This window comes from Rhipicephalus sanguineus, chromosome 5 (genome assembly GCF_013339695.2).
Source record: "Rhipicephalus sanguineus isolate Rsan-2018 chromosome 5, BIME_Rsan_1.4, whole genome shotgun sequence".
Taxonomy (NCBI): Eukaryota; Metazoa; Arthropoda; class Arachnida; order Ixodida; family Ixodidae; genus Rhipicephalus; species Rhipicephalus sanguineus.
The window spans coordinates 72,170,009-72,195,900 of record NC_051180.1 but is presented as its reverse complement, the minus strand read 5'-3'; the positions used below and the strand labels follow the sequence as shown (position 1 = coordinate 72,195,900).

General features: G+C 44.7%; 1 protein-coding gene across 1 annotated transcript in view; it reads right to left on the bottom strand.

The window, feature by feature from the left end:
- The window catches only part of LOC119393748 (DNA-directed RNA polymerase II subunit RPB2), a 208,431-nt gene that overhangs the window by 119,028 nt on the left and 63,511 nt on the right, over positions 1–25,892 (bottom strand). The window contains exons 5-7 of the mRNA XM_037660880.2: positions 23,978–24,136; positions 4,715–5,076; positions 29–1,351 (exon numbers count right to left, since the gene is read on the bottom strand). Of these exons, the coding sequence (XP_037516808.1) occupies positions 29–1,351; positions 4,715–5,076; positions 23,978–24,136 (1,844 nt within the window). The remainder of the gene's footprint in view (positions 1–28; positions 1,352–4,714; positions 5,077–23,977; positions 24,137–25,892) is intronic.

Here is a 25,892-nt window from a genome sequence, read left to right as displayed (position 1 = left end):
ATGTGACAAAGCTACAAGACAGGCCTACCTGAAAAATCCTCGGTCAACTGCTGAGGCATTGACAATTATGGAGTCCTCCTGGTTGTATCCTGTGTATGACATAATGGCTACGATGGAGTTGATGCCAGCTGGCAATTCACGAAAACGGAGGTACTCCATTGAACGTGTTGTGGTCAGTGGCTTGTGAGGATAGTAGAGCACATGGGCAAGGGTGTCCATGCGCACATGGAAGTTTGTGATGTAGATGCCCATGGCTTGCTTTCCCATGGCAGACTGGTATGTGTTACGGGGTGACTGGTTGTGGTCAGGAAAGGGGATGATGGAGGCACACACACCAAGAATCATGGATGGGTGGATTTCACAGTGTGTGTAGGTAGAACAATATGCGAGTCCTTTGTCCTGCAGGTCATCGGGGGTCATTGACAGCATAACCGTCTCTTCCTCAAGTGTGTCAATGTACTCGACCACTCCACTGGCCACCAAGTCTTGCCAACTGTAGTTATTGTATTCACGATCCTTGAGGTTGTCAATATGGCGTCGCTTGAGCAGAAGTTTCTGGTCTTCAACAATGAGGAGAGGCCGGCAGATGCGACCTGCATCTGTATAGATCCGAATTTCCCGATCTCTAATGTCTCGCACCATTGACACTTCTGACACAATGATGTCCATTTGTCGACGCAGCTTGCGGAGGGTGTTCATCAATTGGTCAGGGTCCCTGTGAATGCCCACCCAGCAGCCATTGACAAATATTTTCGTAGCCTCTGCAATGGCTGAGGGTGCAATCTCCTCTAAGTTCTCCATGCTCCATTCTTCCAAGAACTCAAGGATAGGTGAAGGCTGTGAGCCCACAGAAATGTAGGACATCAGAGCTAGGTTCTTCACCAGACCAACAGCATGGCCTTCAGGTGTTTCAGCTGGGCAGATCATACCCCACAGTGTGTTATGGAGTTGGCGGGGCTTGGCAAGTTTCCCATCTCGACCAATGGGAGAGTTGACACGCCGAAGATGTGACAGTGTTGAAGCATAGGTTAGACGATTGAGCACCTGAGACACTCCAGCACGTGCTTGATGTGCCTTTTTCTGGTCACCCCAGTTTCCTGTTGCCAAAGAGTAGCGCAGTCCATCAGTTATGATACGGGTCTTGATGGCCAATTCAAGATTAAAGTCCTTGCCTCGATCAATGAACTTCTGAGCATACATGCGTACCTCCTTAGTGAGATTGCGGAAGAGACCCCGAAACAAAAAAGCCATTAGGGGACCAGCTAAATCTAGGCGCTTGTTGCCGTAGTGATCCCGGTCATCTAGCTCTCTTCGTCCAAGAGCAGCAAGCAGCAGCCGGTGAACCATGTAACTGCAAGGCCATAGAAAGACGACATGTATCCATGTAACTAGTGCAATGACTCTGTTGTTGTGCTAGCACAGTCACTCCGAATTGTTTACTAAAACTTGAGCGTGATAAGAAAATTCATTAAATGAAAAGACACAAAGACTACAAAACAACAAAGTAGAGCTCTTGCAAAAAAGAAGTTATCAGTCACACATGAAATTATCACGAAACCCTTTGCAGTCAAGTTGTCAGGCCCCTCCCGACAACGCAACACGGCCGCAGCAGTCCGTTGTCGGGCACTGCCCAACAAGCTCTTTCGTGGTTGAATCACACGCATGGGTTTTCTCACTAACTGCCATCTCTGAAAGAGTAAATAAACTTCTTTTACTTGAGCTTAGCTTCTTTTACAATAGATGGCAGTACTAATGCAATTCGAAGACTTCAATTCTTTGAGTGCTTAGGCAGGCTCAGTGGATTTCTTTCCATGTCGCTTGCAGTGCAGCATGGCCGACTTCTCGCCAAGGGCCTTTTACAGCGATTATTCCAAAGCTTTTAGCAAAAGTGAAGATGTTAGTGAGGGAGAGAACAATGCATCTCCACACGATGGAGATAGTGATTTTACAGAAGCCAGCAACAAAGATGCCGACTCTGATAACACAGGACTAACTGCAACAGGCTGGCAAGCGTACACGGATGATTTCCCAGAATTTCCAGTTTTCACACACTGCCCAAATATTGCCGAGACTTAGGCACAAGATCAACTGCAAATATAAACATCTGATGAGTTTTTCTTACACAGCTGTTTTCTTTCGCAGTGCCCAAAACTGGCAAAATAGTTTTAGACTGCAAAGGTTCAAAACAGGAATCATAAGAGCCAGAAGGATAAAGGAAATAAAGCACACCAGTGTGCAGGCTGCCCATCCAGCAGTCAAAGGAACAAGGCACTTTCATTTGATGTGAACACCACTGGCTCATGACAATATGCAACAGTTTCACTTCACTTCATTTCGTGACTCACCATAAATGTACTGTAGGAACTGCCAAATGGTTTTGGTATAGGATGCTAGCAGTGGGCTTTTTAGCATTAACAAGTAAACATGTAACAGGTGGGCTACATATAAATACATGTCTTACCATGCTTACAGCATAGGTACAGTACTGACGTATTCAAACGCATCAAACTTTTTAGTATAACGACTTGTATGCGCAATTGCTCGAGATAACCACGTCATGTTGCGACAAATCTTGTCTCCAAAGATACTGTTGGCTCTGATCTACGCGTTTGAGCCAAAATTACACCGATATGACCCGAACTGAAGGCGGCGGAAAATATGTGCATTACTTATCCCTAAATCGTCCCGTTTCAATCCGTGAGTACTGTACATCTTCTGCTGACATCATAATAAATGTACTCTTCACACTTTCAAGACTGTATCTAGATATGGGGAAGCATGAATAGCAGGAGCAGTACAAAGGTTGCGAGCACTGAAAGTTTCGCCCGGGATAGTTTCGAAATGCACCATTGCATGTGCTTTGAAGTGCACCCGAGGATAGCTATGAGCTGCATCTAGAGATTTCTTGCAGTACTATATGAACCCAGAAAGGAAAGAAAAGAAAAGCCACAATTGTTGCTTGACATATGTCCTCAGTGAGTTGACCACGCTTTAAAACTACAGTCGAGCCCGACTATATCGAACCCGTTTATATCAAATTATCCCGTATATCAAACAATTTCTAAACACGTTAAATTTACATTGAGAATATATAGCAAAAGTTACTGTTACATCGAACGAAAATAGCAACGACAACCGATATATCAAACTCCATGTGCCTCAAAAGTGCCCCAGCAAGTTGGCTTTCCCTTGCGGTTGCAGGAAAAACTGCCGGCGCCACCCTAGAAAAAGTGGTTTAGACCCGGCTGTGCACGGGCGAACACCCCCCTGCACAAAATGACCCTGGCCTGCTCGCAGCGCCTACAGCCAATCAGGGGCCGCCGTGCTTTCTCCGAGGCGCGGAGGTGGTACAAGTGAGCGCCATTTTTTCTTTATTTATGCTTGCGTGCCTACTGCTGCCTCTTTTCCTCGAGTCCTCATTCAGCGTGGTCCGTGCTGGTGGTGTTGCCTGTTGGCGCTCTGTGAACTTGCTTGGCGCGCTGTCGTCATGGCTTGTGCAAAGAGGCAGAATTTGCCGTTCGCCGCTAAACTCGGAATCATAAATCGAGTCGAGCGCGGTGAGAAGTCCGACGTCGCCGCCGCGTACGGATCGACATTCGACGAGTTCGTCAGTGCGGACGATGATGTCGCCATCATGGGCCAGCTACAAGATGAGGACTACGTTGCAGATGTCGTGCCGACCACGAGCCAAAGCGACAGCAATAAGGAAATTGACGATGGCCCGTTGCCTACACCCTCCGAAGTGATTAGTGCACTTGCGTTGGTCCGGTGCTATTGCGTGAATATGAAAGGCTGCTCCGACTCGTTGGACAATGTGGAGGCGTGCGTGCTGTCGCAGGCAGCGAAGTCGTTCAAACAGAAGAAAATTCAGGACTATTTTGTTCCAAAGTAGGGCACGCAAGTAAGCCACCATATTAATAAAGTACTTTTCTTATTGGTATGTGCCTTTGTGTCATCAAATCCTATAGCAAGCCTATATCAAATTATGCCATATCGAAGTCGTTGAAACAGAAGAAAATCCAGGACTATTTTGTTTCAAAGTAGGGCACGCAAGTAAGCCACCATATTAATAAAGTACTTTTCTTATTGGTATGTGCATTTGTGTCATCAAATCCTATAGCAGGCATATATCGAATTATCCCATATATCGAACTAATAAACGTTTTTTGGCGAGTTCGATATACCCGGGTTCGACTGTATTGACACCTTTTGCAGCAACTGAAAATAACTGGGAAATCTATCCTGCCACCCGATGACATTCCACGGTTCTAGATTGCCTAATTGAAACACGATGTTATCATTTTTCACCCTGACCCGTTTTTTCGGTATATATTTCCATGCGGGCTGTTTCACCTTTTGCAAATGACCACTTTTCCAGAACGGTTGTCGTTATCGTGCCAACATTCTAGCACAAGACACACTTTGAGCATCAAATTTGGTGAGCATTGTTATCTCTTTGATAAGAGAAATGGGCGCATCATAATCATATTGTACACATATTCCAAAAGCCTCAATGCCATACAACTGGCTATACAGCCGTGAAACAGGAACAAAACAGCAAACTGCCATTTCTCAACACACTTGTGTGCTGCTACAATGGGCGGAATGCCCTTCTCCATTTACCTCCATTTATCAAATTCATGACTGTTATCTCCGTGTTTTAAGTGACATAACTGCGTTGCCCTTTCTACAACAGAACACTTATCTGACTCACCCAAGGTAGTAAGCCTTTTTGGTTTCACAAAAGTCGCTCACACCAACATGAGGAAGCATTTCTTTCTGCAGAATTTCCTTGGAATATTTGATGCGCTTCTCCTTGGTGACACCTGGGCGAGCTCCACGTGAACCAATGAAGTTCAGAGCTACATTTTGCTCCTGAATCACAAAGGCTTCATCTAAAGAAGGCTTGACCATCTCCATCATCTCAGGATCTTCAAAGTCATAGATGATGTGTTCTAGGATGTCACGATCAGCCACAAAGCCCAGTGCTCGAAACACTATCATTATGGGAATTTCTTGCTTGATGTAGGGCAATATGGCTATAATCCTTTGGCCAATGGCACTCTTGCGAACTCCCTGCATAAATGCAAAACACAAATGTTGAGGCACCATAGGCATTTACTTGAACAACAATTTGTCGAATGTGTGCATGTATTTAAAGTTCATTGAGCGTCTCTGGCAATCAGGCCATCCTGAACCATAACGTGCCAGGAACAAGTGGTATGAATGCCACCTACAGGTTGTTTTCAGTATTGAATGTTTATAACCATAGATTAGCACTGCCAGATCACTTACACCTTTGAATACCCACAAAGTATTTTTCAGTTATTAAGCATTTGGCTAGATAAAAAAAAAGGTTTTGAGTCAATAAATCTGCATAAAAGCGTGCTAGCAGAAAGTTATATGATTTTCAACACTTCAAAACCTTCCGCTTCTCTGTTATGTTCTCAAAAAGCCCTAATCTGCATTGAACCATGGACCAAGTAGCCCAAAAGTCTGTTGAAGAGAGCCACTGCCAAATAATTTGTATGAGGTAGAAACCAAAAAGCCCCACACATATAAGCTACACAAAGTGTGCAGGTTTAATTAACACTTTGAGCGTAAGTAATATCAGATTGCAGCTGTGAATTATGTATTCTTGCAGCCATAGTCAATTTCAGACGTCACATTTCATTATGACGCCCCCTTGCCATGTACTGTAAAATGGGAGCAACCTAATCGTCCTCCTTCCCTTTAAGAACCTCACTTCCCTAGGGTCATTCTGCTAGAGGCTCTATAATCTCAAACAGCTCAATAACTTCTCTTGTGCCTTCCCATCCTGCCTTCTTGATATACAACAGTTTTGGTGACAAGGATGGGACCTCAAGATGAGTGCTAACACTATCTCACTGTGGTGAAATTGGAGTGATCCATCGTTGCAACATCGGCAGACCTCATAGTAACATTGGTAGACCGCACAGCAACATCGGTAGACCACATAGCAACAACGGCAGAGCGCACCGTGGCTGTGCCTGGACAGTGGCAGCATCAAAGTCTACATAAAAAAATTCCAGGTCTTCACAAGCGTTAACAACAGCAATCAGCCAAAGGAGGCACAAGTGTTCTTGACAGTCCTAGGTGAGAAAGCATACGTGACACTAGGAAGCCTTTTGCTGCCTAAGAGTCCAGCCAACAGCAAGTATGCCAATATCACCAAAGTGCTACGTGGGCATTACGCACCACAGAGGTCTAAGTCATGAAATGGTACAAGCTCTACCACAGGAATCAAGGTAAAATTTAAACAATCGGAGATTTCGTTGTTGAGCTCTACAAACTAGCGGCCACTTAAGAGTTCAGCAGCTTCCTTGGAGAAAGTCTCACAGATTGGCTAATTCTGGGTCCGTGCAGCCAGGACATTTAACGCCATCCCCTGTCACTAGAGAACAAAGAGGCTACCTGGAAACGAGACCCAAACATCACTACCGTCATGGAAACGGCCAAGAATGACACCACGGAAGTTCTCCTAGCTCCTTCAGGCGTCAACTGGCAGAACAAGTTCGCGCCTAAACAGACGACAATGAGCAAGAGCAGAACAGTGTCCACAATAGGGGCGGCTGCCTATAAACTACGGAAGCCGCCGAAAAAGGACTTTCACGCGAGAGACAAGGCAAATTTTTCGGGTGTGGTGATGAGCATTTTGCTAGGGCATGTCCATTTTTGAACAGTCAATGTTTCAAATGTTCGATGCAGGGTCATCTTGCAAAAATGTGCCAAATGAAACAAATGCACTGCATTGACCAAAGCACTACAGAAGAACTTTTGGCAATAGGGCATAACAAAAGAGGTGGCTCCAGACATCTCCTTTCGTAATAAAGTTAGATTTCAATGGCAAAAAGATTCCAATAAAACTTGACATAAGTTCAGCGGTGTTTCTAATGTTCGCAAGTGAAACTGGAACGTTGAAAAAATTGGAGGAATCTTGGACTCAGGTGTCTGGTAGTGGCAATCACACATCAGCATTCGTGTGCCTTGGTGTATTCCGTGGGATAACTAATAACACTGACAGACCATTAAGCCATAGGGGACATTATTTGTGCTTTCTTAACTGTATTGTAATGATTCTCACTTAAACTGACAGAAATTGAAGTGGAAGAAAAATCACCCTTTCCGTCAATGGGATCCGAACCCACAACCTTTGAACTACATGTCCGATGCTCTACCATTTGAGCTACAAAAGAGGGGATCTCCCGTCCACTTTTTTGTAGTGTATTTATGTGTGCTTAATACCTTGGAATGTTAGCCAGCGCCACCCGTAGCCAAGGCATCGAGTTTGGAACACTTTTTTTTGCCAGAGGGCGCCACGGGGCACATGATCTTCGCACAAGGTAGCGGCTGACCAATAAACCCTCGCATGCTACCTAAGGCATCAAGTCTGCTGGAACAAAGCCCTCGCTATGAAAGTACGAAAGTAGGGGAATTGTCTAAGGGGCTCGTTTTCTGTATTATACACAACTAATGAAACCAACAGACAATTAGGCCAAGGAAAGCAGAGGGGACATTATTTGCGGTTTCTTAAGTGTATTGTAATAATTCTCACTTGCCCCGCCACGGTGGTCTAGTGGTTATGGCGCTCGACTGCTGACTCGAATGTCGCAGGATCGAATCCCGGCCGCGGCGGCTGCATTTTCGGTGGAGGCAAAAATGTTTGAGGCCCGTGTACTCAGATTTAGGTGCACGTTAAAGAACCCAAGTTGGTCGAAATTTCCGGAGCCCTCCACTACGGCGTCTCTCATAATCATATTGTGGTTTTGGGACGTTAAACCCTAGATATTAATAATTCTCACTTAAATTGAAAGAAATTAAAGTGGAAGAAAAGTCGCCCTCTCCGTCGGTGGGATCTGTACTCACAACCTTCGAATTACGCGCTTGATTGCGTTTGTCTGTGTCTTCTGTGTTTCGTCACGCTGCCGAAGTAGATCTCGGGGACCATGTAGAAAGAAGCGCACGGTTGAGATCTGTTCCACAAGATGCCACAACAATCCCAGCTGCTTACAAAAAAAAACCGTCTGCTCATTCTAGGAACCCATTCAATTAATTTTCATTAATTATCCTGACAAATAATTGGCCCTTAGTAAGTAAACACAGGTGCTCGATCAGAAGTGGTTGATAAAATATTTCTGGCGCAACTGAGGCAAGCACAGAACAAAAAAAAAAAGAAGACAGGATAGGGCGCCTTGCTTGTCTCAGTTGTGCCACAAATATTTTATTAAAGGGACACTAAAGGCAAATATTAAGTCGACGTTGATTGTTGAAATAGCGGTCCAGAAACCTCGTAGCGCTGCTTTTGTGCCAAGGAAGTGCTTATTTTGAAATAAAATCACGTTTTTAGTAGTCCGCATAGCGTTAGCGCGCTTCAAATCTCCCGCCTGAAAATACGACTCTCATACGTCACTGCTGCCATGCCCAACGTTGCCCGCTTTTACTGCGCGGCCGCCGACACTAGTAGCAGCCGAGCGGAAGTAGCGGGACCCACAGTAGCAACAACGGCGCTGCGGCAAAGACTTGCTCGGATGGGCACATTCAAAGCCGTCACCAAGTTGCGGTTGGTCTCGTAATCCTCAGTACGAAAGTGCAGCGAGCACACACGCAGAGGTTTTGACTGTTTAGCACACTGGCGCAATGGCATGACACTAAGCCACTTCGAGCGTAAGGGTTCATTCCGCGGCACCCAGTGAAAAGACACACCGGTTTCCTTGCTGCAGCACTGGCGTTGTGCACCATTCGGGCATCCGGCAATATCACACGCATGCGGCATTTTGTCGAACTTTCTGTCAGAGCGACCTTCACGAGCGCGCAAAACACGCACGGCAGTACGCGATCCCGAAACTACCACTGAGACGGGCGAGGCACAGCTCGGCGAAAACGGAACCTTTGAATCATGCGCACCGTTCCCCATGGCAACGCCATGGAGGTTTTGTTTTCCATGAATCAAGCGGAAACGAACAAACAGCATTTTATTACGTCTTTTGATGCTCGGAATGTTCTTTTTTTACTGCTGCTAGTTTGATTACTAGTGATTTATTGTAGGCCGACTTCCCTACGTCATCGGGATCACTTCGAAAATGTCCCACTCGTGGCGCTCGTCATGTGATACATTTAGCTTAATTTCTCGGTAAGTAGGGCACTGCTGTTGATAATATTGCCGTTTTAGAAGTTGTCATACATTGGGCTTTCACTCTAACATAAATTGTTATTTGCCTTTAGTGTCCCTTTAAGCTATGCACCAACTCGCCCAATGTCACATTCTGCAGAAGTGGTTGGAAGAGGAACAAGAGTGTCACTCGCTGCTCGTGCCACTAAAAAAAAAGTTTTATGGATGCTCAGTCTTCCACAAATGAGGTGCACTTGGTCACACAGAGCAGAACATCAGTAAACGTTAAGGGTTTTGCATAAGTTTATGCGAGTTATGGCACACAGCTTGTAGTAGACTTCATGAATTAGGCTTAAGGATGCCAACACTTCTGGTGCATAACTGGTAGACAAAAAAGAAAAAAAAGTCTGGACTGGAAATAAACTCAAACCTCATTATTACAAAGTCACATCTGCCACAAAAATAACTTCGTTATATCTGAAAATTCGTTATAAAGGTTTATTTTTAACACTGTGTCTATGACAACACTATTCTTTAATTACTTCGTTATAACCGATAATTCGTTATATCCGTGTTCGTTATACCGAGGTTTGTAGTACCAGTGTACAGTGTTCAGACAGAAGATTCACTCAAGAAAAAGTACCGCGAAGTGTTTACAAAGGCTATGGTACAATCAAGAGCTTCAGTCGGAGCACTGTTCCCGAAAATAACAGGTGTGTCACATCTTTTTATGCAAGGTTAGCCCAGTTCTGTACATTGTGTTAATAATAACAACTGTTAGGGTTCTTTAACATGCACCTAAATCTATAGTTGGATACAACTTTAAGGGAAGCTGAAGCACTTTAAAAAAAAAATGACTTTGGAGTGAGTAATCATAATTTGATCCCTGCTGAATTCGAAAACCAATGTAAGAGTTCACAGAAGTGAACGAAAATAGCATTTCTTGGCAAAAAACAGCGGCTGCAGCCGCAGGGCTTCTTGAGATGCTGAGCAAATGCGGTGACATCATCTTCGACATGCGCGTCATCGGCAACATCAAAGCATGGCCTTTGCAATCAGTTTCACCAACGCACGCAGCCGAAACTAGTCATGGAGGCCACAGTTGGAGATACGACAGTGCTTGCCCGGGCAGCTCCCAGATGATGACGTAGTTCCAGTTAGTTCGTTTCCATGCCCACACTTTCGACGGGTTCATGTGGGCGGAGCAAGATGAACTTTTCTTTCGTCTCCTGCTGACACAACAGCAGAAAAAATTACGCCATCGTCGACAATAATGTTGGTCCTAGTTAACAACAAAGTTTTAACGAATTCTAAAACCACTTCAGCTTCCTTTTAAGAAGTCCAGAGACAGGGGCCCCACCCAGACGACCAAAGTGCGGCAGCCGATCGATTCTGCGACTAAAGAAATAGTCATGCCCATGCACTCGGCTATCGGGGCGACGCATGGCTTGCACCAGACAAAAAGGCCTGGCACCGTAGCCAAGGTCGCCATGTTGCCATTGAACGACGGTTCCCAGCGCTTGAGCCACTGGGGAATGAGGCGCCAAAGGGGAGGGTGCTCTCGATTCCCACAAACCCCACCGCGAAAAGAAAATAACACAGTACAGCGGTTCTAAAATTTTCTGGCCTTGGTGTATTGCGTGCAGAACACTCATGTCATTTTTGCCGCTGTACAATGGTGTCAAACAGAAAAGCACACCAAAATTAGGAAAGGGCTATCAGCTGTGGTGGGTCCTGGCACCTTTTATCCCTTAATAGTATGCGCGTGCATGTGCCATATATTTACGAGTACCTATGATCACCGACGTGTAGAAACTACAGGCAACCATGCAGAGCAGTTTATGACATTGCTACAGCCCTCAGAAGCAATAAATAAATACGCACACCAGTTTTCTTTACTCACACACAAGGCATACTAGTGTTGCTTAGTAATTTGGCATATAGTTTTCCATGCGTTTCTGTGATATGAATTTTGGCGGATATGAATATTTTCCGTATCAGCCATATCATCGAGATTCTACTGTACAGTAAACTCACTAAACGGAACCTGAAGGGACCAGGAAAAGATGTTCCTTTAATGGGATTTTTATTTACGGAGAGATGAACAGGAGTGCCAAATTTAAGTAAAAAAGCATCACACTACAGGTGGCAGTTCCATTTAGGCAGCAATTAAGAGATTTCCATTTACTCAGAGCCTACTGTATGCAGTTCCTGCCGGAGCCACAAAGACCCCTCCCCATGGGCCTTCCCATGGCCTGACTGGAGAGACTGACTGATGAACTTTTCACTGCACTAAAAAAAGCAATGCATAATAAAATCTGTGGTTTTATTTGTTAAAATGACTAGGCCGATCACAAACTTGCATGTCCCATTTGAACAGTAACAACATTTAAAGCTACAAAACGAAGCTGTATTAACGACGATATCAAACAAAAAAAATATGCGGGTTCAATTCGGGTTCAGGTTCATTGTGCACCGTTTCAGTTCAAGCTGAGATAACTAAATATCTATAACAGTTTGTGAACTGGTTTCTGCAAGCGTGAACCAGTTCATGGACCAGTTCAGCACATTAAGCACACATTTTCAACATGTTCTGCAGTGCTACTGACAACTATTTAGCGTGCAAAGCTGAAACACTCCAGGCAGCACTGTACAAGTGCAGTGCAGAAAGTTCACCGGGACTTGTATTTTGTAACCTTTCCATTTAATTTGCCTCTGATTTCCAATCGTGTGTTGTGCTGAGCACATGGCATATGCACAAGTTTTGTCAAGAGGTAGAAGAGTTTTGTCAAGAAGGTAGAACTATCTGCCTGTTTGCAGAGTAGAAACAGTAGTCGATGATTTATATAAATAATAGCAACAGCTACACAGGCATACTCATAAACACAACCATTTATGAGCACAGCACCGCATGGAAAGCCTGCGCTGCCTTTCGATGTGCCCAACCCTGAGCTCTCTCTTTCCCATGTTTTTACTGCTAATCTTACTGAGAACGAGTAAAATAGGAGAATTTCATATGGATGTTCGAAGCCCAGAATTTTTGAGCAGAGTTGAATAGGAATGTTACAGAAATTAGACAATCAAAAATCGACTGAAATAAACGGAAAAGGTCTGTGTGGCCACAAACCTCTTTACATAATTGGGTACACCACATGTGAGGTCTACTTTGCCTTTTTTGTAGTAAACTACTTGAAATTTTACATGCCGTTTGTTAACTGTCTCCAATTAACAGTATTCGAAATTTGGAAAAAAATGCCAAATCTTGAACATATTTAAAAACATTTTTCTTTGTTAAAGGAACCTTTTTTTTTTAATGTTTACAAAGTACCGGTCTCAGATCCGATCTCTGTGTCAAAAATGCATAGGGTGTTCCTCTGAAGCAAAATAATACCCATAGCTCTGACCACTGTATAGGAAAGAAAAGGGTATTCAAAAGACTTAAATTGGCCTTATCATAACAAAAGCATTATTAAGGACTTAGTTCCGGTGGCAAAACATTTTTTACTTTAGAAGGTGCCAACATAATTTGGTAATAGTTTGCCAAGTAACTCTGCTTGGAAGAAATTTAGCGGCTGTGGCAAAACTGTTCCTTTTGCGAGCAAAAGTAATGTTTTTGAGAAAACCAGCATTTGTTGTGAGGCGAGTAGGTGGATTCAAGGAGAGGTAGACACATTTGGTGCTATTTTTTAGATTTTTTTCCAGTTCACATATGAGGATGCCCCTTGGTTGAAACATTTGTTAATGATGCTCGCATATTTTAGTGTAAATATGAAAAAGTTCCATTGCCCACAATTCTGCACTCCATCCCTTCTTAAAGGCTACAGAATTGTGCATAACTTCTAAGGAATGCAAGCGTGCTGATGTTGAGATTGGCGACATAATAAATTACTCCATGTCGAAGCGAAGCGCGAGGAAAACAGACACAGTGAAGAACACACAGGACAGGCGCTAACTGGGAACTAAAGTTTAATGGAAAGAAAATCCGCATCCTATAGTTGGCAATGACAACACCGATCTGACATCATGTGAACGTCCTTGAAAAAAAAAAAGTCAAAACAGAATTAAACAATCTGTAACCACTTGCGTAAAACCAGAAAACATGGGTTATCTACAGAACTACGAACCAAAGTTATCTCACATGTTTTTTTGAAGATAAGCGTACTCCGCGTCTAGTAGATGTCTAGTTCTAGTTCTGTAGATAACACGTTTTCTGGTTTTACGCAAGTGGTTACAGATTGTTGAATTCTGTTTTGGTTTTGTTTTTGTTTTTTTGGTTTTTCAAGGACGTTCACCTGATGTCAGATCGGTGTTGTCATTGTTAACTATAGGATGCGGATTTTCTTTCCATTAAACTTTAGTTCCCAGTTAGCGCCTGTCCTGTGTGTTCTTTACTGTGTCCTGTTTTCCTCGCGCTTCGATTCGACATGAATCTACACTAACTCGCCCAGTACTCTACGTTACTTCAGTTCATAATAAATTACTTTATTTAAATCAAGACAACGAATTGAAAGGCCGCATAAAGGCAAGACTTGCTTACTCAACGGTGGGTAACTATTTTGTGTAAGTTATGTGATTTGTGCATTTGTCCAGGAACATGATCATCTGTGCAACAACAGCAATACACCGGAATTACTTATACGAGTCTCCACTTGAATCACCTAGGCATAGGCGGAGAGTTTTCATTTTACCGGAGGGGGCGGGGGCCCGACTTGCTCTTCCACCTTTCTCTCTCACACTATATATATATATATATATATATATATATATATATATATATATATATATATATATATAGGAAGAGAGAGAGAGGAGTCCAACTTCCAAATTAAAGAATTTAATGTAACTTTAGTCTCTTAGGTGCCCGCAATATCGTAATGAAGATCTGTAAGTGGAAGACCCTAGATTTATTTTTCAATTTACACAAAGACATCGATCCACCTCGTAACTCTTGACTCGAAGCGAAAAAGGTCGCCTTCGTTGACTGCGTCGCGTAAAATCGATTCACGCAATGCGTGGGGTTAGGCTTTACTTTGTTAAAACATGCGCCACACAGGAGACAGTAGGCTAACGCTATCACGGGAAGCTTTAATTATATGCCAGTGAGTTCAATTCAAGATGGCCGAAAGTAATTCTGAGATGGTAGCAAATACCATTTGCTACCACTACACCTTGTGCGAAGCTGCGGTTATGAATCTGGACGAATAATGGAGTTTCTCATTGGTGGCCGAACTTTTAGTAAAACCCTTTACTGATAAATCAAAACGGCGTACAATCTTTTTTCGGCACTTTTATAAGCAGGCATGTCGAAGGGTACCAATATGTAGGCAACCAAGAAATTACCCATTTTTTTTTATTGGCGAGTAAGTTTGTGCGAAAGCGTTCACTGACTGACTGTGTCGGGATTGCTTTGTATTCTCAGTATCATTTTTGTGTTCTCAAAGCTATACACTACGGGGTTCAAGACAATTAGAGCGCAGACGTCCGTTCCTGCGTTGAGCGGCATCGCCGTTGGCGTCGGCGGCGTAACCGATACTGCGAACGACGACGAAAGAGAGCGAATGCGGAGTCTGTCGATATCGCGAGATACTGGCCTCTAACCTCGCTTTCTTCCTCTGTCGCTCGTGCGCATGCAGGGCTGGCACGTGCACTGCGACTGGCCTCGCTTGTCGTAACGGGGCTTGGGCGATTCACTTGGTTCGCGACATTTGCAATGCACAGAGTACATAGTGTGCGCAGTACTCGAGCGCCGGCAGTTTCTGTGGCAATATCATATCCAGCTTTTGTGGACACATCACAGCCAGCGCCCCTGGCGGCCCCGGCGCGAAGCTAGCGCGCTTCCAATGGAACTGGCGAGTTTTTCCCGAATAATTAAGTGTAGAGGGTGAATGTTGAAAAACGCAGACCACAGAGCGCTTCTGGGAACCTAAACGCACGAGAGGACAGCAGCGATCATGTTGCAGTAAGCTTCAATTTTGTTCCCAGAGCAGTTAAAGATTGTACAATGGGAGTCTATGGAAACGGCGAAAAATGTGGCCTGTTTATCGAGACAAAAACGGTCACTGTCGTAAAACTAAGCAAGTTATGTTAATGGTCAGGAAATCACATGTAGTCCTGACACTCAGCTTTCGTTTGAAGCCATTCTCAACTTGCCGCAATTGGCATAACATTGTTCCCTAACGCGTTTTCGGAAGCGCGGTCGTTCAAATGTTTGTGGTAAATTGATAAACCCTTGCTTACCACAGGCGACAAGGCGTCCACCGTGGCCGAGCGAGCTAATCGCTCAAGTTCAGAGCGCGGCTTCACCGCACCGTCATCGGTTCGATTCCGGGCGACGGATCAGCATTTTTTTTTTTCAACCCGTGACTTAGTTCCACAGCTTCGCACAGGATGTCGCCGCCGAAACAAAAAAGAGCTTTCGTTTCGGTTTCGGTTCATGACTGTAATCTTGAGCTGCCGTTTCTTTTTCTCTTTATTTTATTACTCTTTTAGTGTATGTTTAAACACTCCACGCGTATCATATCGTTCAGATCTACATTTGCAATTCTTACTTTATTCTTTTATAAACGTCGTAAGGAAGAGAACGCCCGATCAAGTTATGGTGAACAAAGCTCTTTCGAACTTTTGTACGCGTATTGTGGTGGAAACTTACTTCTCCGTTCTCATGATTTCGTTACGATCTTCTCAGGTACCTACAATTCAGCAACGTAAAGGAAGCGAACTAAGCTTAGACAAGCGAGGCATAGTAATTAAATGACAAAGTTAGACTTTATTGCAGTTGCTTTTTACTTTAGGGCCTAACGCAAGTGTCTGTCGTAATCTTAACGAACGAAGGGGAATTTTTCGAGGGGTTCTTTTTTTTGTTAGACACTACTAATGAAACCAACAGATAATTAAGCCAATCAAAGAATAGGAAAAATTATTTGTTCTTTATCAAACAGCAGTGCAATGATTTCGCCCTAACTTAAATGAAATCAATATCGCTATCTCGACAAGCATCAGCGGACGGCTCATATACCCTTCTATATGCTGCGCTCTCAACTCGAAGAGACTATGCGAAATCCCCTTTCCTACCTCGAGTGGCTGTGTTCTCTTACAGCACCATTTTGTAGAGTTACGCGAGACTGCATCTGAGTTAGCTGCCTGCAGCTTTACTTCATTTGTTGCTATCGCACTCATTGCATCGTCCTTGCGGTGAAACTGAGATTTTTATTCATCTCTTGTCATATCTATCGCCCTACGTGAACAGAAAGAAACCAGCATGCCTTCTCCTTTAACATCACAAAGCACTGTGCGCTGCATCGGATAGGTCCGTGTGATATGACGTGTGTGGATCAAAGCTTTCGGGAAGTCCAGGGACTGGTGCTCCCAGTTACAAAACGAAAATCCTGTGATTCAGCAGCTTTACGCACGCACTCGCAGCCCACTTCAACGTACCGCAATAAGATGCCATTTTAAACATCTGTAAATGAAAATGTGCGCAGCATGTACTGGTTGCGCAAGGCTGGAACCGAAAGTGGAGCTAGTGTTCGACCTAGCTTCTAAGGTTTTGCTAGTAATACCAAGCTATTGCTAGAGGTGCAATGTTTTTGCTAGTATAGTATTATAGGATATGGCTAGGCTTGGATAATCTATTCTTCTCAGGTTTCGGTCGGTTCCCCAGACTACGCACTTGTTGCGTGGTTTTGAAGGGGAAATGTCGCGTCACTAGTAGTTACGTGATAGGATTTTAGTCACGTGAGAGAGAAAGTACATGTTTATTAGAGTCCAGTGCAGACGCTGAGGTTGCCCCGCGCCACCCGGTTGTTCCGAAGTTTTTGGCGCCAACACGTCACGTCAATAGTTACGTGACGTTACGGGATTTTAGTGGCGAGACTAATTACTTGATTTTACGTGATTTTTAGTCACGTGGCTAGTTACGTGATTGTAGTCAGATAAGTAGATGTGCGATGTTACGTAATTTTGGTCACGCGACAATTGCAGGCCTGGTGTACAAAAAATTGTAGTTGCAGTAAACAACAACCCATCATCGATATCACATGTATTTTACGATCCCGAGAAATTCACTTTCGTTGCTCGAAAGAGCAAGCGAAGCGGCACCCGTGCACTTTTTATCACGTTTCAAAATTGTTTGGCCTTCTACGATTTTTTCTGGAATTTTTTGTATGCTTCATTTGCTCTATTCTTTTTTCTTTCCTGGTGAATATTCCTGGCGCATATATATTGCTGTAAGTTTGAAAATATAGCCAGTTGTAAGTTCAGCGCTGTGTGTGTTTTCCAATGTCGTCCTCGTTCCTTGCGCTGTGAAACATCGAATTATGGTCTACAGCGCATTTTTGCAAACAGAAAGCAGCTGTTTTCACTTTTGCATTCCGTTCCTGCTCTTTGGAAGGTGGAGACACTTGCAAGGAGCGTTGCAAGGAGAGTTTGACCGTAGTATCTTTATAATAGCTATCGTATCACAGGCTACTCGCCACGTGCTGTGGCTGAATGGGTTGATCATCCGTGCTGGCTGTTTGCGCGCAGTCGCTGGGGCCTTGATTCGAATCCCAATGCGGTTTTTTCTTCTTTTTTTGTCTCTCTCAGAATTGCTTATGTTTGCCGCGGTGGTACAGCGGTTACGGTGCTCGGCTGCTGACCCAAAGGGCACAGGTTTGACGGCAGCTCCAGCATTTTTGAACGAGGCGAAAATGCTAGAGGCTCGTGTACTTGGTTTTAGATGCACGTTACGAACCTGAAGTGGTCGAAATTTTCGCAGCCCTCCTCTACAGCACGCCTCATAAACATAATATGGTTTGGGGACGTAGAACTCCAGCAATTATTATTACTAGTACAACGCTGCTGAAGATTTAGTTGCTTGTTTTCTCGCTGGACCATTTCACCCAAGATATTTGTTGCAGTTTCGGTTTCGCTTTTGGATATGGAGCAAGTAAACTTCTAATGTTTTATTTTTTATTACCACGCAACCTATTACTTCATAATGAAGAAACGGAACCCAGATTTTAGTTAACCTCAACCATAAGAAGGCAATAAAAAACGAAACATAGCAAGCATGAGGGCAGCCATTTGTAATATAATGAAGCGTTTTAAAGAAGTACTCTACTATTAGAGACGACGCAGAAACGTAACCAGTAATAGTAGAACCAACGCAAAGCTTGTATTGTTGAATCGTCGCCTTTTTTCTACGGGAGCATCCTTCTCTGCTTCTGCAAGTAGTGCTGCTCTTTTGCATTACATTTACGTCCCCTCCGAAAAAGAGCCATCCTGGCTAATTACGGACAGCTGCACAGTGGCAATGAGGCTTTAGCAGGTCCATATGCACAATCTCATGCCACGACACTGTTTGATTACAATAAGTCTCAAGCGACTTGACGGCGTATATGAAGTACGAGGCTTGCTAGACCACACGGTACCTGCCGTGGTACTTCGGAAGAAGTTTCGTAGAGCGACCGGGGCCACCTAGGGGTCCAAAGGCCAGGCCCGTAGCTAGGGGGTATGCCCCAAGGGCCCGCCTCCCCTCCCAAAAGTTTAACGGAGGAGGTGTTTTATCGACAAGAATAATGAGAATAGGTGTTTCTCTCAAACTGTCAAGGCCTTCAGCAAGTGCCCCCTCCCTTTAGCCCCCCCCCCCTCCCCGCTGACTGGCGCAGGCCGGCGGCGGGGACCGGTGGACCGGCGCAGGCCGGCGGCGGGAACGGTAGGCAAGCAGACTCGGAAGCGAGCGCGGCCGCGCGCGCCGTTGCCATAGCAACGACGGAGAGATCTTCAACCGGCTGCTTTGCTGCTGGCTTGCGTTTCCTTTCTTGATTCTTGGCACTCGCCACTTTCCTATGAAGAATGCTGTCTCACGCTCATAACGTGCGCATGCATTTGTGACGTGGAAGTGCCGGGCGCGCGGCGATAATGCAATCGAGAGGCATGCACGATATCAGGACTGTTTTTGTGAGGCGAAACGACACCCTTTCAACACGTTCTTTAGTGTACGCTGCTTTCCTGAAAAGCATAGGTAATTTCATAGGGAATATTAGCCGATTACACACTGCCTTTGTTGCCGCAACGCCACTTCACGCCGTTGAAAGAGTAATAAGAGGGAGTAACTAAGAGGGAGGTCCAGGCATGGACACATGCATGTTGTCTTTACTGATGACTTTCCCTTAACAGGTACCCATGTTAGCAGCAATGTACAACAGAGTGAATGAAAACAACGAGGAAGAAGACTTCAAAACTAACAAGCGCTTTTCGCTTTACAGTTCTGCTTACCGATTCAATGAGCCAAGTATTCGACGCTCACTAGATTGCCCTCCGCACTGTGTTCCCGAGCCAAGCCTAATTACGGTTCATCAAACTAATGATCAGATCAAGCTCGCCTTGCTTGTTCGCCTCAGGTTTATGACTAACGTGTCGGTAATGCACAATATATATATATATATATATATATATATATATATATATATATATATATATATATATATATATATATATACACTTTGCGCACTTTGACAAAGTCTGGTCCACCAGACGAAACGTTAGTGAAAATATACAGTGCTGAACCAACGAAAGCCGTAGTTTCTTTCTTCATTCCTTATTCTATCGGGGTCCGCGTGATTCTTTTCCCACTACTATATGTGTGTGTGTGTGTGTGTGTGTGTGTGTGTGTGTGTGTGTGTGTGTGTGTGTGTGTGTGCGCGCGTGTGTGTGTGTTTGTAGAGAGAGAGAATGCATGCCTTGCGGGTAGCACTCACTAACAAAAGAAAATATGCCTTTACTAACGTTTCAGCCGTGACACCGCCTATGTAGGTCAGTGTCTTGCGAAGCCCATGCCACAGCCCAAACGTTATGGAATGCATTCGTGTGTGCTGTACAGCGCAGAGCCACCATTTAGGGCAGATTTAGGGCCTAATCTAAGAAAAAAAATAACATGTTATCAGATTGACAGGAATTCAATTCTTTGAGCTTTTTCCACTCAGACAAAGCTGAGAGGGAATACCATGTCTAGAGGGTGTTTTCTAAAACGCGTGCATCTATGATAGCACTGTGCTATCGATGCACATTAACCAGACTTCACACCTGTGTGCAGATATCCCTATTATTAAAGTCGAGGCTACATGCCAGTTATCGTGTCTTCTGAAATATTAATTTTTATTAGCCGCTTTCGCGCATATTTCTATTGCAAGTTTTATGTTGCAGTAAAATTTAATATTGAATTATATATTTCTTACTATCTATTTTACTATGATTTCCTTATCTACAATAGAGACAAACCTACCCGATACAGTGGAAGGGACTTTCAAGGTGGGCCTACACGTTTGAGCCAAAAAAGAATCCCAACCAGGAATGTCTTCGCAGCTTTGACATTCCTATCAAGCCAGAAGATTCCATGATTCAATACGCGGCTGATATTTTGCATCATGAAGTACAAAAAAAAGCTCCGGTTTTGAAGACCCTCAAGCGGAGCTGTAATCATTCTATACGACATGGGTCATTTTCTGTTGGGCTTTCAGAGGATGAAGACTACTGCTTGAAAAGCAGTAGATATTAAGGGAAAAAGCAGATTTCGCTAGGCTTTATCTGGCTGAAGACTGGTATTTTTCAGTCATTGCTACGAGCGAAAAACTACAAATCAAAATTCATGTGCGCATAAACACCATCGTTCTCTTAAGGGAACCTTCTGGAAAGAAAGGCTTAAGATTTCCTTTGGAACGCCTGCACATCTTCGTGGCAACAGAAGGAGCTCCACTCACAACAGAAGAAATTTTCATATGCTGAGTGAACGAAAGAAGGTGGAATTAAAGGGTTCGCTTTTCTCTGATGTGTCTTGTGACCCGTTGTTGAGGAAGTGAAATGCATTTTGTATTCTACATCAGGAGTTGCAAATCAGTTCTGCGGAAACCCGCAAGGTGGCGGAAGGGTTAAGAAAGGGAAAATAGACAACCACCCGTTTGTAGCACGAAGCCACAAGGAAATCCATACGGATTTCTCAGAAATAAAGCCTCTTAGTTGCCGAAAAATTCGTCCTGGTCCGGGGATCGAACCCGGGACCAACGCCTATCCGGGGCGGTCGCTCTACCAATTGAGCTAACCAGGAAGCTAGCAATTGGCAGCGCGAGGGCGAATCCATCGACAACTCGAAGCAACTGGACACATATTGCAAATCAGTTCTGCGGAAACCCGCAAGGTGGCGGAAGGGTTAAGAAAGGGAAAAATAGACAACCACCCGTTTGTAGCACGAAGCCACAAGGAAATCCATAAGGATTTCTCAGAAATAAAGCCTCTTAGTTGCCGAAAAATTCGTCCTGGTCCGGGGATCGAACCCGGGACCAACGCCTATCCGGGGCGGTCGCTCTACCAATTGAGCTAACCAGGAAGCTAGCAATTGGCAGCGCGAGGGCGAATCCATCGACAACTCGAAGCAACTGGACACATATTGCAAATCAGTTCTGCGGAAACCCGCAAGGTGGCGGAAGAGTTAAGAAAGGGAAAATAGACAACCACCCGTTTGTAGCACGAAGCCACAAGGAAATCCATACGGATTTCTCAGAAATAAAGCCTCATAGTTGCCAAAAAATTCGTCCTGGTCCGGGGATCGAACCCGGGACCAACGCCTATCCGGGGCGGTCGCTCTACCAATTGAGCTAACCAGGAAGCTAGCAATTGGCAGCGCGAGGGCGAATCCATCGACAACTCGAAGCAACTGGACACATATTGCAAATCAGTTCTGCGGAAACCCGCAAGGTGGCGGAAGGGTTAAGAAAGGGAAAATAGACAACCACCCGTTTGTAGCACGAAGCCACAAGGAAATCCATACGGATTTCTCAGAAATAAAGCCTCTTAGTTGCCGAAAAATTCGTCGTGGTCCGGGGATCGAACCCGGGACCAACGCCTATCCGGGGCGGTCGCTCTACCAATTGAGCTAACCAGGAAGCTAGCAATTGGCAGCGTGAGGGCGAATCCATCGACAACTCGAAGCAACTGGACACAGGCTTTATTTCTGAGAAATCCTTATGGATTTCCTTGTGGCTTCGTGCTACAAACGGGTGGTTGTCTATTTTCCCTTTCTTACATCAGGAGTTACACGGAATAAAGAAGTGATTTTGAGAGATTGTAGGAATAGTTACTATATTATGTTGCATTAACAATCGTTGTTGTCAGCGCAAAAACGCCTAAATTCGCTCTTCTGAATTTCTTTGTGCTGATCAAAGTGGACGATTGGGCCAGTAGGTGATTCATGATCGACTTTGTGCTTGCTGTAGTGCAAAGTTGAAAGAGAATGCACCTACAGAACATGAAAGGAGAGCTTTCAGGAGAACTTGCAGCCCATTAGAGTAACCTATTGGTCTATCTGCGCCAACAAGATTCAAGACAATCACCTCCAGCAAAAAAAGGAAAAAAAAAAAGAATGGAAAAGAAATGCAATTATGATAGATAAGTGCCCTTTTTAGCGGGATAGACGGCAGATCTAGAGATTATTACACAACACGTCAGTCGTATGTGTTCTACTATACGTTCATTCCTAACAAAAAAACTAACCAAGTTCACATTTTCCGGTGTACAAGATCATCTTTCAACGACTGTAACATTTTTGCACGCCCGCTTAGACGGCGCCAAGCTTGCGGTGGCAGCCACATTTAAATAAGAACTAAATGAAAACAAATAAAAACTATATTTAACTTCCTTTTTTTTACTCTCATTCCTAGCGTTCTCAAACTTATCCAGTTCTAATTTGAGGTAACGCAAGGAGCAAACGAGCGTCACCCAAGTAGTACACCAAAGGAAATTCGGTTTATTATGCAGCCACAATATCCTGTTCGTACCCAAACATAATGGTTCCCGCTAGCTGAAAAAAAAAACTCGGAAAGCAGCATGCTGCTCCAAAATCCCACCGGTACGGCAGCGCAAGAAACTAAACAAACAAATAAAAACACGATGCTCTTCATGCATCGTGGGCGCGCCTATAACGGCCAGGCATTTGACATGGCACGTGCGTCTAGAAAAACTGCCAATTCATTGCCAGTCGTCGCCATCGAGATAACGCCGACAAACAGCGCTCTCTTTTCTGTGCACCGAGGTGAAGCGACAGTCTCGGGGCGTGTGTACTGTTTCTTTTGATTCTCTTTTATTTAGTGCCGCGTCACTGCATACGTCATGGCGGGACTTTTGAATTCTTTAAGGTCGATACGCCACGTGGTGTCGTTCACGCGAACTAGGCCGCTGGTGTCCAGAAAAGCTGCATATGGTAACGAATGTTACATTGCTACAACTGCGGATAGTCAAAACTTCAAACACAGCTGGCGTTGCCCGAACTCGAGTCTGCACTCAGCGAATTAGGCAGTATCGTAATCGCCGGTGAATTTTTTAATTTGTCATAGCTTAAGTCGTCGCTTCAGTTGTTCATCAGCACAACATATTCTGCACGTAAAAATCCGTTTGAGGGGCACTTTTCCATTGAATGTTTGACTTGTCACTGGCCCATGTGCCGAACTTTAAATAGCTGAAATGAAAAAGAAGCGGGCATAAACAGCCTCCTGTGAAATAGCTGCCAGACAGGACGACCCGGGGACCTAAGCCAAGCTCTTAAAAAATACCCTGTGCCGGCGCCAGGGGGGGCTCTGCCCCCCCATGAGGCAGTCCGGGGGGGGGGGGGGGGCCAAGCCCCCCAGCCCCCCCGTACTCTCCGCCTATGCACCTAGGCCATGTAGACTGCAACAACTGCTGTTGCTTATACACTGAAATACTTTGTTCTGAACAGACATCCCATATTTTTTCGTTTCAGGTAAGTGCCAAGAATATCGGTTTCAGTCTGGGTTCAGGTTCAGTTTGACACCCTGGTATTTTGGCATGCGATGTGCTTACCTGGCCTCCTCTGGCCAGCATGTTGACCCAGAGGGTACTGGTGGGTCGGGACGAGTGCTCCAGGCAAGAGCGGCATTCAGCCTTATAAGCATACTTGGAATCTTTCATCTGAAATACATACACTGTGTTGGTTGCCATCTTCTCCTGTGCAATCAGGACCTGCAAAGACAAACCATAAAGCAAAAATGAGAAGAACCCAAAGTCAATGGAATTTGCTTACAACATCGGGAAGCACATACAGTCAATGTCCGATTTTTCAGACTCCCTAGGGATCACGAAGTCGTCCGAAAAAACGAATTCATGCTTTTTTATTCCACCCAAGTAATCAAATCACCACAGCAACATTCGAAATAGCTGCAATGCCTCCCAGTACACTTATCAGGCATTTTGGTGCACACCCAAATTGCGTGATACAGGCACCGCATACAAAATACATGCGGTACCTGCTGCGAACCCCACTTAACTACGTGCCAACAGCCAACTGCAAATTTGCGTCTCATGAAGAGTGCTGCTGATGCCAGCAAAACGCTGAAAAAATTATGGCTCTCTTGCATAGAACGTTTGGAAGCGATGACTCGGAACACAAAGGGTGTGGCAGAAGAACGGACGACTCATCCGGCTATTTCCCCGAGGCGTGTGCGCATGTAAACGATGCGCTACTGCACGAAAATCTTTGCTGACACGCAGTATCTGCTGCAGTGTGCAGCCGATCATTTCTAGTTGTGTGCAGCACATCGCCAGCTACGCTGAAGCCATCACTTCCGGTGCGCTTGCTGTACAGTACGCACGCGCTTGTCATGAAAGTGTTCGTGATGCTCACTTCGTTCCTGACTGCACACGAGCGCAGCGATGGTAAACTGCTTTCGTCGCTCAAAGCAACGTGTTTGTGCAGCACACTTGTCGGTATTGTACAAAGAGGCAGCATGAACGGTGGCGCGGCGCCTTTGGGTTGTCGCCTATTAAAAGCGTGCAGTATGCTTACAACTGCGCTAGGCCACATGCACCACCGAGCAGTTAGCTGAAGATGCTTATCATAAAGGGTTGTAAGCGATTAAGTCGTACTGGCGCGTTTACTGCCATCATACCACCGTGCATTTCCGGTGCTTATCTGTAAAGACATCACTGCACTGCGCCATGACAGTGGCCCCTTCGGATTTTTGATCTGTTTCACCTCATAATACTTAAGCATTGCGGCGAAGCTGACTTTCAAACACTGCTACGTCTGCAAACAGACCGACTCTGGAAAGAGCTGGTTCAAACACACGAGACGATATACACGGTAGATATGGGGGCTTTAATAAATGCCGTGTAGAAAATACAAAAGTAAAGAAGGGGAGCACGACCGTCCTCAGCAGAAACATGTGAAGAAGCCCTGGAGGGAAGTGGGGTGCGAGAGACGAAAACCGCAAGCGAGGAGGAAACGCTCTCCCCAATCGGACGGAGGGCCGGCGGCTCAAAACGGGGACAGATGCGACCAAAAGACTGAGCAAGAAAGATGTTTCGTATTGAGTTTGTGATTATAGTGAGTTGTTTTTGTTACTAAAGCTTTCTTGTGTGATTTCTGACCAGTTTCCATCAACAAAGTGTAATCAACAGAAAATAGGACATGCCATTTTGAGTTAGACATTAGGGCAGAAAGACATGACGTCTATGGGGCTTGTGACGTCCGAATTTTCAAGCATGTCCGAAAAATTGGCAGTTGACTGTATACAGTTGAATCTATTTGTAACAATACAGGTTTTAACACTATACCGTATTAACTCGAGCCTAAGCCAGCCCTAATTCTATGCCAACCCTCTAAAGTCTGAAGCCAAAAAAAAGATTACCTTAAAGGGACACTAACCCCCGAATGCAGAGATGTTACTTGACTCGTACTTGACTCGTACTTGACTCAAGACAGCTTTGCCGCTCGCCA